General features: G+C 44.1%; 1 protein-coding gene and 1 long non-coding RNA gene across 8 annotated transcripts in view; one reads left to right on the forward strand and one right to left on the reverse strand.

Moving 5' to 3' along the window:
- The window catches only part of LOC140703106 (uncharacterized), a 117,380-nt gene that overhangs the window by 97,589 nt on the left and 6,849 nt on the right, over positions 1-12,942 (forward strand). The window contains exon 3 of the long non-coding RNA XR_012082432.2: positions 8,685-8,840. This is a non-coding gene — a long non-coding RNA (uncharacterized LOC140703106). The remainder of the gene's footprint in view (positions 1-8,684; positions 8,841-12,942) is intronic.
- Positions 1-12,942, reverse strand: part of SBF2 (SET binding factor 2) — a 402,592-nt gene that overhangs the window by 24,181 nt on the left and 365,469 nt on the right. For all 7 annotated transcript variants that reach the window (XM_020789925.3, XM_020789927.3, XM_020789926.3 and 4 more), the window contains 2 exons: positions 8,699-8,800; positions 7,501-7,686 (listed from right to left, as the gene is read on the reverse strand). In XM_020789925.3, the coding sequence (XP_020645584.1) occupies positions 7,501-7,686; positions 8,699-8,800 (288 nt within the window). The remainder of the gene's footprint in view (positions 1-7,500; positions 7,687-8,698; positions 8,801-12,942) is intronic.

Consider the following 12,942-nt stretch of genomic DNA (forward strand, 5'->3'; position numbering starts at 1 on the left):
CAGCCAGGAACAGCCACACCCCTCCTAATTATAACATATACCAGTAGGGTGTCCCTTAGTTTAAAAAAAAAGGGAAAAAAGGAGAGCATCAGTTGCCTGCAGATGCTAAACAGGGGAGAATGGGTAAGTTGTGTAAATGTGCAAGTGGTCATTTGAATAAGGAAAGTTACAGGCAAGCAACATATTTTTCTTCTGCATAGTCTCTGTACATTCACACATATGGGTAAAGACTAGTCATCTGCAAAGGCCTCCAGAAGGCATATGGGTAGGCAACCTTCATTCAACTGGAGAACTATAGAAAGAAAATCTATCCAAAGGAACCATCCCTCTAAAATCAGATACCAAATTGGTAGTTTTGGATGAAGGTCAAGACCAAATTGCCATATGATGCTTCTCAAGCAGGGAAATTCACTGCAGAAATGTACTTGCAATGGCTGCTGTCTTGGTAGAGTGACTTATCTCGGTAACTGGCAATAGAGTGTTGGCTGGTTGATATGACAACATAATCATTTTCTTGATCCATCTGACAACACATTGTGATGACCCTGGCATTATCTTCTTAGACTCAGAATGAACCAAAATAGGCTGTGGAGATTTACTATTTGGAGCCTTTATGTTTCGACAATATGCTAAACTTCTGGAGTGTGTGTGTGCAAAAATCTTTCTAATGGAATAGAAGGTGACAGAAAGAATTCTAGGAGAACAATATATATGAGACAAAAAACTGAGATGACCTTTGATATAAACAAGAGATAGGGCTGAATAATGACTTTGTACACCAATATAGACAGGGTTGGTCCACTTGCAGTGTACAGCATTCTCCTATACAGCATCTGCCACAACTGCTGGGAGCCAGAAAAGCTGAGAGGGTTGTATAGAACAGGAGATGAGAAAGATTGATAACAGATAAACTTTGAGAGAATGGTAAACTTCTATCCAACAGTCAGTAGAAATTGCAGTTGTTTGTACTGAACATGTGATCTACATGTGCTACATGAACTATATATTAAAGGGGAGAGCAGTAATTTCCTCCCAACTTCTTAAAAATACTGAAATACTGCCTGAGAGCTAAAAAAGGTCTTGTTACATTATGAGAGGGCAGCTTGATTTGTTTTGTATGTCACTGATGTTCAGAGCTGTAACTAGCAATTTTGGCAGCTCGGGTACCGTTTCCAGCTCACTCTGCCATAAAGCATGGGCACAAGCCACTACCAAGAAAAAAGAGACAAATGTGGTGCCCCCCCAAAGAAAGAGAAAGTTTATCCTTTCAATAAAGGGGAAAGAAATAGGGCTTGGAGGTGTTTATTCCCCCTCCCTCTTCACATTTGCCAATAGATTCATCTCTATTTGTTTTGCTCTCTGTACATTTTGTTGTCTTGGGGCAAACAACCACTTGTCCTGCCCTAGTTACCAGGCTGCTGATATTTGTCTAGAGGAGTAAGATAAAGGTCCCTCTAAGACCTTGGGAGGGGGTGAGCACTTCAATGCTGGAGGCATTCAAGAGAAAATTAGACAACCATCCACCAGGTATACTTTGATTTGGATTTAAAGGCCCCTTCCAACTCCTATTCTATGATTCTCTAATATGCATTTGATCTTACATCTGCACAGGAACAGAGGAGCAGAATGAACAGGAAACTGAATGGCTCTAGTACTGTATTTCAGCTTACATTAGGATCTTCATCTTGTTTTAATTAACATCAGTCACAACTGTTATCATTTCTGCTAATTACCTAAAATCATTAGTGGTTCACTAACATCTGATTCTGTTTATTGAACAAAGTAAATCCATGTGCTTCAAGTAGAAAAACAAATGAATATTGAAAACTGATCCTAAGCCCACAAACAAGGGTAAAGAAATAGGAAAAAAAAAAAGGAAAAGCTACTCAGAGCTTAACTACATGGGCTCAATTGGAGTGGGCTAGATCAGTCTATATAGGGTTGCTAGAGGCTGCATTCAAATGGCCTATGCAGCTCAAGCAACTCTGTTTGACTTGACTACTTCCACTTTTAAGTTTGCCATATATGAGTATATGACAATACCCTAGCTGCCATGGAGGTGCAGAGGAAGTGATTTTTTAAAAGCTGCAATAGGATATTGCTGATGCACAATATCATTTATAAAAAATATATGTCAAACCTACCCCCAGAAGTGGGAGGAGACAGAAGTGGGCAACAAGGGGCATTTTTTTTTCTTTCACTTGTCTTAAAGGTCTGATCAAAAACTTGCTCACAGCTGAATCCACTGCAGATATGGTAGATTGAAAGTAACAGGATTTGACAACTGCAAGCCTCACTTTGGTTCATTTCCAGCAAATGCAGGTCCTACCAACACCAAAACGGTAGAAGCTCCTGATAAGGGAGCAGAAAGGTGTGGGTAGGAATGTTCTCAGGATGGTTTAGCCTTCACCAGTAATTCTGTTGTGTGATTGCCAGAAAAAGAAGCAAACCTATCCATTCTCACAGCAGAACTTACAGCAGGGGAGCTTCTCTCTTGCTTTAAGGACCTAGCATCTCTAGTTAAAAGACTGCAGGTAGCAAAGTTGAGAAAGTCCTCTGACTAACAACCTAGAAAACCGGCAAGTCAAAAGAGATAACCTGGGAACAAGTAAACCAACGATCTCCCTCAATAGATAGCAGTTCCATATGTATACAGAATGAAATCTCTTTGAACCCCTAATCAACAATATGTAGAAGTTTTGTGAAGAGAGAAGCTGTAGGAGAGAAGTAGAGATCTAGAGAGATTGGGTGCCTTTGAGTAGACATAGAAGAGGTCTTTGTCTTCCATCTAGATATTGAAACTTTCCCTCTCAAAAGGTGTCTGCTAGAAATGTAAACCTGAGCAGTTTGGAGGCTAAATCAAGAGGCATGTTAGCCAGGGAAATCATGTTTTTGTATGCCTCGTATGTTTTTCTTCAAATGAGCACAGGAATCTGAAAATCAGACTATTTGTACATTTAACTCAGTATTTTCTATTTTGATTGGCCACAGTTCTCCAGTATCACAGGCAGAGGTCTTTCTTTGCAATCAGTGGTTACTGATTCTTCTAACAGGGGAGGCCGTGGATTGGAAAATACCGTATTTTTCACACCATAAGACGCACTTTCCCCCCACAAAACAGGGGGGGTGGAAAGTCTGTGCGTCTTATGGAGCGAAGAAAACAGATTATATTTTCCTGTTTTCTTCTAAAAAAAATTGGTGCGTCTTATGGAAAGGTGCGTCTTCTGGAGCGAAAAATACGGTATATTTAATGTCTAAATCACCATCATTGCAGAGCTGGAAAGGACCCTATGGATCATTGAATCTAGCCCTGTCAAGGATGCACACTGAGGAATCAAGCTCCCAACTTCTGGCTCTGTAGCCAGATGCCTAAATTACTGAACTATGTAAATATAGAATATTTAAAAATATATACCATATCTGTATTGAGAAAACTTATATGTGAAATACAGTATTTTTCCACAGGATTAACCAACACATTAAGTAGACATAAGCTGCTGTAGAAGGTGATGGCATTTCATAGTATGACATCAGCATCACCAACTCTGTCTTCCACAAACAATTAGAAGATCTACCAGATGCTGCTGTTGTGAAAGAATGATTCATGTTAATAAGTCAGCTGACACCTGGAATTATTGGCATAAACAATGGCTTTTTGGAAGATGATACAGTTCCATTTTAAACTTCATTAATTCTCTGTAGTTGAAACAAGGACAAGTCTTTTGTCTAGCATATCTTGGTTCCACCCAACACATTAAAAGAGGCATACTGCTAAAATGTATTTGTTGCTCTTAATTGTTTGTGTAGTACCACTTGTGAATTTATATTACAGATAACAAATTTACATCTTTAAGCATGCGGAGAAACATGAGATATTACTGCTAGAAAACAATGTTCCAAATTGGTAAGCCTGCAGTGTATTGCAGAGCTGTTGAGCACGAGATTCAATAACCTCTCAAGGAGAAAAACTTCATGTGTGGGAGCTACACAGCTCTGATTATGATAGGTTGGGAGCCAGTAACAAGCACATATATTAAAATTGTGTCCTGTTCACAAACTGACGTGTAATACCTTCATATCCTTTGTTAGAAACATAATATTGAGCTGGGTGACTCAGTATGCACATTTTTGTTTGTGCTGGGAGCTGATATATAAAAAGTAACCCAGCATTTAAAGAGAGAACCGCATAACTGTTGAAAAACTTTGATTGTCATATGAGAAGCTTTTCAAATCTCACAGTTTGTAAATTAGCTTGCTGTGTTTCACTACTGGTTTTTCGAAATCCAAACAGTTCTTCCTTTGAAATCCAATTGTTCTGACATTAATGTCTGCCTATATCTTGTCTCTGAAATAACTTCAACTGGAATGACTGGTTATTTGTAATGTATACCGTATTTTTCGCTCCATAAGACGCACCGGACGTTAAGACGCACTTAATTTTTAAATACCAAAAATTAAAATAAAATAAAAATATATAAGCAGAGCATGTCCCACACTGGGACTGCCAAAAAAATCACCAAAAAACAAAGCAACATAGAAACATGCCCCCCAGCCCAAATCTACCCTCCAAAACCCACCCAGAACATTTTTTAAAAAGTAAAAAGCAGCAACTAATTTTTAAATACCAAAAAATAAAGTAAAAATAAATAAACAGAGCAAGTCCCACACTGGGACTGCCAAAAAAAATCACCAAAAAACAAAGCAACATAGAAACATGCCCCCCAGCCCAAATCTACCCTCCAAAACCCACCCAGAACATTTTTTAAAAAGTAAAAAGCAGCAACTAATTTTTAAATACCAAAAAATAAAGTAAAAATAAATAAACAGAGCAAGTCCCACGCTGGGACTGCCAAAAAAATCACCAAAAAACAAAGCAACATAGAAACATGCTCCCCAGCCCAAATCTACCCTCCAAAACCCACCCAGAACATTTTTTATAAAGTAAAAAGCAGCAACTAATTTTTAAATACCAAAAAATAAAGTAAAAATAAATAAACAGAGCAAGTCCCACACTGGGACTGCCAAAAAAATCACCAAAAAACAAAGCAACATAGAAACATGCTTCCCAGCCCAAATCAACCCTCCAAAACCCACCCAGAACATTTTTTAAAAAGTAAAAAGCAGCAACTAATTTTTAAATACCAAAAAATACAGTAAAAATAAATAAACAGAGCAAGTCCCATGCTGGGACTGCAAAAATATTGACAAAACACAAAGCAACATAGAAACATACCCCCAGCCCAAATCTACCCTCCAAAACCCATGCAGAACATTTAAATTTTTTTTTTAAAAAAGTAAAAAGCAGCACCTTACGGTCGAAAGCCTCCTGGAGGTCCTCAGAAGCCAGCGATGGTGGTGGTGGTGGACCCCCCACGGGGCCTGCTGAGGCCTCCGGAGGCCTGGGGAGCAAGCGATGGTCGCTGGGGGAGGCCCCCACGGGGCCTGCTGAGGCCTCCGGAGGCCTGGGCAGCAAGCGATGGTCGCTGGGAGAGGACCCCACGGGGCCTGCTGAGGCCTCCGGAGGCCTGGGGAGCAAGCGATGGTCGCTGGGGGAGGCCCCTACGGAGCCTGCTGAGGCCTCCGGAGCCCTGGGGAGCAAGCGATGGTCGCTGGGGAAGGCCCCCACGGGGCCTGCTGAGGCCTCCGGAGGCCTGGGCAGCAAGCGATGGTCGCTGGGAGAGGACCCCACGGGGCCTGCTGAGGCCTCCGGAGGCCTGGGGAGCAAGCGATGGTCGCTGGGGGAGGCCCTCACGGGGCCTGCTGAGGCCTCCGGAGGCCTGGGCAGCAAGCGATGGTCGCTGGGAGAGGACCCCACGGGGCCTGCTGAGGCCTCCGGAGGCCTGGGCAGCAAGCGATGGTCGCTGGGGGAGGCCCCCACGGGGCCTGCTGAGGCCTCCGGAGGCCTGGGGAGCAAGCGATGGTCGCTGGGGGAGGCCCCCACGGGGCCTGCTGAGGCCTCCGGAGGCCTGGGCAGCAAGCGATGGTCGCTGGGAGAGGACCCCACGGGGCCTGCTGAGGCCTCCGGAGGCCTGGGCAGCAAGCGATGGTCGCTGGGAGAGGACCCCACGGGGCCTGCTGAGGCCTCCGGAGGCCTGGGCAGCAAGCGATGGTCGCTGGGAGAGGACCCCACGGGGCCTGCTGAGGCCTCCGGAGGCCTGGGGAGCAAGCGATGGTCGCTGGGGGAGGCCCCCACGGGGCCTGCTGAGGCCTCCGGAGGCCTGGGCAGCAAGCGATGGTCGCTGGGAGAGGACCCCACGGGGCCTGCTGAGGCCTCCGGAGGCCTGGGGAGCAAGCGATGGTCGCTGGGGGAGGCCCCCACGGGGCCTGCTGAGGCCTCCGGAGGCCTGGGCAGCAAGCGATGGTCGCTGGGAGAGGACCCCACGGGGCCTGCTGAGGCCTCCGGAGGCCTGGGCAGCAAGCGATGGTCGCTGGGGGAGGCCCCCACGGGGCCTGCTGAGGCCTCCGGAGGCCTGGGCAGCAAGCGATGGTCGCTGGGGGAGGCCCCCACGGGGCTTGCTGAGGCCTCCGGAGGCCTGGGCAGCAAGCGATGGTCGCTGGGGGAGGCCCCCACGGAGCCTGCTGAGGCCTCCGGAGGCCTGGGGAGCAAGCGATGGTGGCATGGAGGGGACAGTATTCGCTCCATAAGACGCACGCACGTTTCCCCCCAGTTTTTTTGGGAGAAAAAGTGCGTCTTAAGGTGCAAAAAATACGGTAATTTAGCTCCAAGATGCATGGCTAAATGTTTCTCATCTCTGCTTGTTCATAAAAATCTTAAGATGCAGAGGCCAAAATTCTGTTACTTAGTTACACCAGTGGAAGGCAAATAGCTTAACTCATAGCAGTTTCTCACTCCTAAGTAATGAGTCCCCACTTTGAATTTTGAGTGCATGCCAGTCCAGTAGGCTTGGCATATGCCTGAAAATCCAAGTGGTGATTTATAAAGTGTCAGTGAGAAGCTATTGCAAGTTACATTGTTTGCTTTCTGCAGGCTAACCATGCAACAAGATTTGGGCTCAAGATTCATAAATATGAATGTGGATTACAGACCTCAAATTCCATCTTCCAAAAATCTGTGACATACGTAGGGAGCCCACAAGAGGGAATGACAGGGGAATTCTCTTACATGCCAAGGCTAGAACAAAGTAGGAAAAGCAGAGACAGGTAGCTGCTGTTGTTTGCTTTCCAATCTGCTTTGTAAGTGAGTACCCGAGTATATGGATATAGATTGTATGGCCCTGATTGAGGATGTTTATGGACATCTACTTGAATTTTTGAGGTGTACTGAAGAAACAGTGATAACTATTACTTTTATAGATAATGAAAAGTTTTTCATTAGAATTGTATTTTACGTAAGTTGTTTTATTTTCATACTTTTCTGTTGCACTAAGTTCCTACATTTTACTGAAACCCTAAAATATGTTCTAGTTTCCACCTATCAACCTGGAATGTTTACACTTTTACACCCATACACATTACAGGTAATGTAATAGCTATGCTTACCTGGTGCACACAATCCAAGAACTGCAGGAAAATAGGAGCAAACCCACTCCCTTGACAATTGAGGGTCAAATTACTGCGCTGGCTAAATTTATGACCAAAAGATAGCCATTCTTTTTCTATCAGCATTCTGAAGCCTTCAAGTGTTCGATAGAATGGATCACTGATTAACTGCACAAGTGACACCACCTAGGCCATAAAATGAAATTTGTACATTAACACTCTGTACAGTGTGTTTTTGTATAGTTCACATGTATCAGTAGCTCTCCAGCACATTTATGAGATCTGTAACAGGCAAAATAGTGGGGCACTGCAGTAAGTTATCTTTCCTGCTACCTTTCACTCTACCAGGCATGTAATATTTCTTGGCAGAAATGTAGCATTATACAGCTAAACATTTGTGTTTTTTGTATGGTGGAAGCAATCCATAGTACCACCATTATGTGTGAAGTGACATTATTTGTAAATGATGGATCAAAACTTTCCATGATTTGGCCAATAATAAACAGTTGGGATATGTGAGATGAGATTCAAATGATTTGACAAATTATTCAGCTGTTAAAATTTCTACTCATGCATTTTATTTTGTGGGTTTCATTTAGTTATTTTTATAAATACCCCCTTAGAAACATTCAGTTCAAATGTGAAAAGATAAAAACTGACAATGAACAAGAAGTAAATGGAAAATAAACACTAAAAGTCTACAAGAGTTGGTAGTATTGATTTGTTGCATTCCATGAATTTTTTTTTGATACTAGGAATTTAAAATTTCTTTGACCTAATTACAGTCCCAGAGTCTATATGAATGTGTAAGAGAGGTTGGTTGTCTCTTAATCATCATCACATCACCACATATATTTATTTCATTCATTAAGATTCATGGATTTCTAGGGGTAAAAACTTTCATAAGCAGTGTGAATTTAAATGTGGTACATTCTCTTGTAAGTACATTCAGGATGTGTTGCCATATGAGTTCTATTGTGCACATAAATTTGACTTTATTAAACAACTACAGTCAATTCATCAACACTGTGCAAAATTCAAGTATTTCTGTAGGGGGGGAGGCTTACACCAGCATAATAGGAGTTAGTCACTCTCTTTCCTACTATCCAATGTGCTCCTACTATCAATGTACTATCCCAGTGTATCTTTCTTCCTCCTCTTACAGTTAACTGTTACTCTTACAGCTGTGACAACTCACCTGTGCTGTGATATCCCAGCCATCTTCCAGACAAATCAAAACAGATGAACCATTCTCAAGCAGTTCTGATATAACCACACCTAACTGCATTATCCGATGAAGCTATAAAAAGAAACAAAAGACAAAGACCACTGAACAAGGGGTATGCTAATTAGTAAATTATTATTAATACTTACCTTGTTCCCTTTCTTAGAAGCTCATCTTAAAATGGTGAAGAGGTTTGACTGTGTCAGGGAAGCTGGGAGCAATGCTGCCAGAAAGCCAGACTCCCTTACAAGCCTGGATTCCTAACAGGGTCATCCCATGGTGAATTGGTCACAGCTGAGACACCAGACTAAGATGCATCAACTCTCTTCAAGGCAGCTACTGCAGAAGGGCAGGAGGTGACAACGGTGGTGTCACTCAAGTTAACTTTTATTAGTACTGTACAGAAGGTGACAATGGTAAACCCCTGCTGAACTTTACTTACCATGAAAACCCTATGAGAGAGTCCAAAATGAAACAAGAGATAGTGCTGGAAGATGAGACTATAGCACCATTGTTTTAAATTCCCATACAAGCAAAGGTGCTGCAGCGATGCTCAAGGTGTTGCAATGAAGTCTTTTATATACAGTATGGAGCAAGAAATCCTGATATTCAAGCTGGATTCCAAAAAGGAATAGGCACTCAGGATCATATTGCAAATATCCTCTGGCTACTGAAGCGCACCAATTTCAGATGATCAGTCTCTGATTTATAGACTACAGCAAAGCCTTGGACTGTCTGGATCATCATCATCTTAGAACTGCACAGCTGCAAGGGACCCAATGAATTAACAAGTCCAGCCCTTGTCAAATAGACACAGTGGGGAATCAAATTCCCAGCTTCTGACTCTGCAATGAGATACCTATCCAGCATGAGAAACTATGGGTTGTTCTGAAAGAAATGGGTGTGCCTCAGCACTTCATTGTTCAGGTGCATAACCCATATTGTGGACAAAAAGTTGCCAATAGGACAGAATATGGAGAGAAATAATGGTTTTCTATATGCAGAGGTGTCAGATAGAGATGCATTTGTCCCCTTATCTGTTCAATCTGTCTGAAGAACGTATCATACAGAAAGCCAGACTAGATTCAGATGAAGGAGGAGCTAAATTGGTAGAAGAAATAACAGTTTAAGGTATGCAGATGACACCATCTTACTGGCAGAAAGCAGCAATAACCTGAGATGACTTTTAGTGAAAGTGAAAGAAGAAAGTGCCAAATCAGGACTGCAGTTCAATATTAAGAAGACCAAAAGAAAACCAGAAGAATTGCACAACATAAATGCTAACAACAAAGAAATAGAAATAGTTAAAGATTTAAAGAGTTATTTTTAATTAATTAATTAGATTTCTACCCCGCCCATCTAGACCAAAGGTCTACTCTGGCTGGCATTACAAATTTAAAAACAGTTAGACCAATAAATACATACATAAATAAATCCAAGATGGCAAAAATATAGAATTTAAGATACGGCAGGAGGGAAAGCCTGCTCAAATAACCAGGTCTTAAGTTTACTCCTTAAGACACCCAGCGAGGGAGCCAAGTGGATCACCACGGGCAAGTTGTTCCAGAGGCAAGGGGCCACTGCTGTAAAGGCCCGTTCTTTCCTTCCAGAACTTTCTCGGCATTAAGCCCCTCAGCTGCCCGGCCTGGCTAGAACGAGTGACTCTGGCAGAAATGGGTGGGAGGAGGCGCTCTGCCATATATTGAGGTCCTAAACCATTTAGGGCTTTATATGTCATCGTTAGGACTCTGAAATCAACACGGAAGCGAATGAGGAGCCAATGCAAGGCGGCTAGAGTGTGGAAATATGGTGGTATATTTTCACCCCTGTAAGAAGTTTTGCCGCCCTATTCTGCACCATCTGGAGTTTCCATGTCAGTCTCAATGGAAGCCCCACGTAGATTGCATTACAGTAATCTAATCTTGAGACTACAAGTGCATGGACCAAAGTGGTGAGCGCCCCCACATCAAGATAGGGACACAGCTGGGCAATCCACTGAAGATGGAAGTGTGCAGAATGGACCACTGCCGCCACCTGAATTTCCATGGTGAGTGCTGGGTCCAGGTGTACAACCAAACTGTGAACCTCACTCTTGGTGGTAAGAGTCACCCTCCAAAAGAGAGGGAGTTTCCCAAACCACTGATGTCTGGGCCACCCACCTGAAAGACCTCTATCTTGCCCAGGTTCAGCCTCAGTCCATTCTCCTGCATCCATTGCTGAACGGCCCCCAGGCCGTTTTGTCAAGGGACAAAACAGCATCCACTGTTGTTGGAAAAAAGGAGATGTAGACCTGAGTATCATCCACATACTGATGACATGAAGCTCCACATCCCGTGATGACCCCTCCCAGTGGCCTCATATAGATGTTAAACAGCATTGAAGAGATGATTGAGCCTTGCAGAACCCCACAATTGAGGGTCCATGGGGCTGAAAAGCTCTCTCCAATCTGCACTCTCTGGGGATGGTCCTCCAAGAAGGAACAGAGCCAGGCAAAAGCCAGGCCACTAATTCCCAACTCAGAGAGCCTCCCCAGGAGGATACTGTGGTTGACCGTATCAAAGGCAGCTGAGATATTGAAGAGGACCAGCAGAGACATTTTGCCCCGTCAGTCTCCCTCAATAGGTCATCAAACAGGGCGACCAATGCCATTTCCGTGCCATGGTGTGGCCTGAAGCCTGACTGGAATGGATCCAGGGCATTGGTTTCATCCAGAATAGCCTGCAACTGGTTGGTCACCACCCTCTCAACTACCTTGCTGAGGAAAAACATTGGTGACTGGACTATAATTAACAATATTGTCTGTTGCCAAGCTCGGTTTCATCCTAATGGGCCTAATGACTGTCTCCTGGAGGGCAAGGGGGACTTTGTCCTCCTGGAGAGACCCATTAATTATTGCCATGGCCTATTCAGATGTTATAGGCCTGGCTGCTTTGATTAGCCAGGCTGGGCAAGGGTCAAGGGAGGAGGTGGTGGCGTGACAGCAATCAAGCACTCTGTCCACCATATCTGATGTCCCAGGCTGAAAGTGGTTAAGTCTCATCGGGCAAGTGCTGGATGTCTCTACTCAATCCACTGATTTCAAATAGGAGGTAAGATCCCGGCAGATGGCCTCCACTTTTGATTTTAAAAAGGCTGCAAATTGGTCAGGTGAGATGCTAGTGGGAGGCCAGTCAGTATGACCAACTCCGGATAGATCGTGGACTATACGGAAGAGTTTTGCCTGCTGATTGGAAGCTTCGCTTATCCGCTCAGTGATTTGTTCTTGGATTAGTAAAGGTTAGTCGTGATCGTGACAGCTATTTGATTGTTTTCTGTTGGGGTCCGCCTCCATATGAGCTCTAGCCTTCTCCAATTTCGCTTCATTAATCGCAGCTCCTGGTTAAACCAGGGTGAAGGGCCATCTCTGCGCCGGAGAGGGCATTTAGGTGCGATTGTGTCAGCAGCCCTGGCGGTAATGGCAAGCCAGCTATCAACCAGAGCCTCGACAGGAGTGCCAATCAAATTGGCCGGAATCCCTCTCATGATATCCTGGAATCCTACAGGATCCAATAACCTTCAGGGATGAACTATTAAAACAGGTCCTTGCTCCCCGCAGGGAGGAAGAGCCACTGTAAGGTTGCATTTAATCAGGCGGTGATCCAACCATGATAAGGGGACAGATACTAGGTCAGTCACCATTGGACCACACTCACTCTGCTCGGTGGAGAACACCAGGTCCAGCGTATGGCCACCCACGTGGGGGGGGGGACTGTTGATGTTGGATCATGTCCAAGGAGGGCATGGTCTCCAAGAACTCAAGAGCTGGACTGGAAACCTCCACCTCCGCATGTATGCTGAAGTCACCCAAAACCAAAATCCTTGGGCCATTGAGATGAAGTCCGCCAGCTCCGGTAAGGAAATGGCTGGGTCACGGGGAGTGCGGTAACCCAGCAAGATCGTGTACATATTGGTTCAATCTTTAATCCAGACTACAGCCAAGAAATCAGAAGACAGATTTGGAAGGGTAGCAATAAAGGAATTAGAAAATATCCTTAAGTGTAAGGATGTTTTACTGGTGACCAAGACCAAGACCATCCACATTCTTGTAGTCTGCAATGCATCAGTGTGAAAGCTAGGCATTTAAGAACACTGACAAGAAAAAAGAGGGATGCATTTGAAATGTGGAGCTAGAAGAGAGCTTTGTAGATAGTGTGGACTGCCAGAAAGATGAACAAGTG

This window comes from Pogona vitticeps, chromosome 1 (genome assembly GCF_051106095.1).
Source record: "Pogona vitticeps strain Pit_001003342236 chromosome 1, PviZW2.1, whole genome shotgun sequence".
In the NCBI taxonomy this organism is placed as follows: domain Eukaryota; kingdom Metazoa; phylum Chordata; class Lepidosauria; order Squamata; family Agamidae; genus Pogona; species Pogona vitticeps.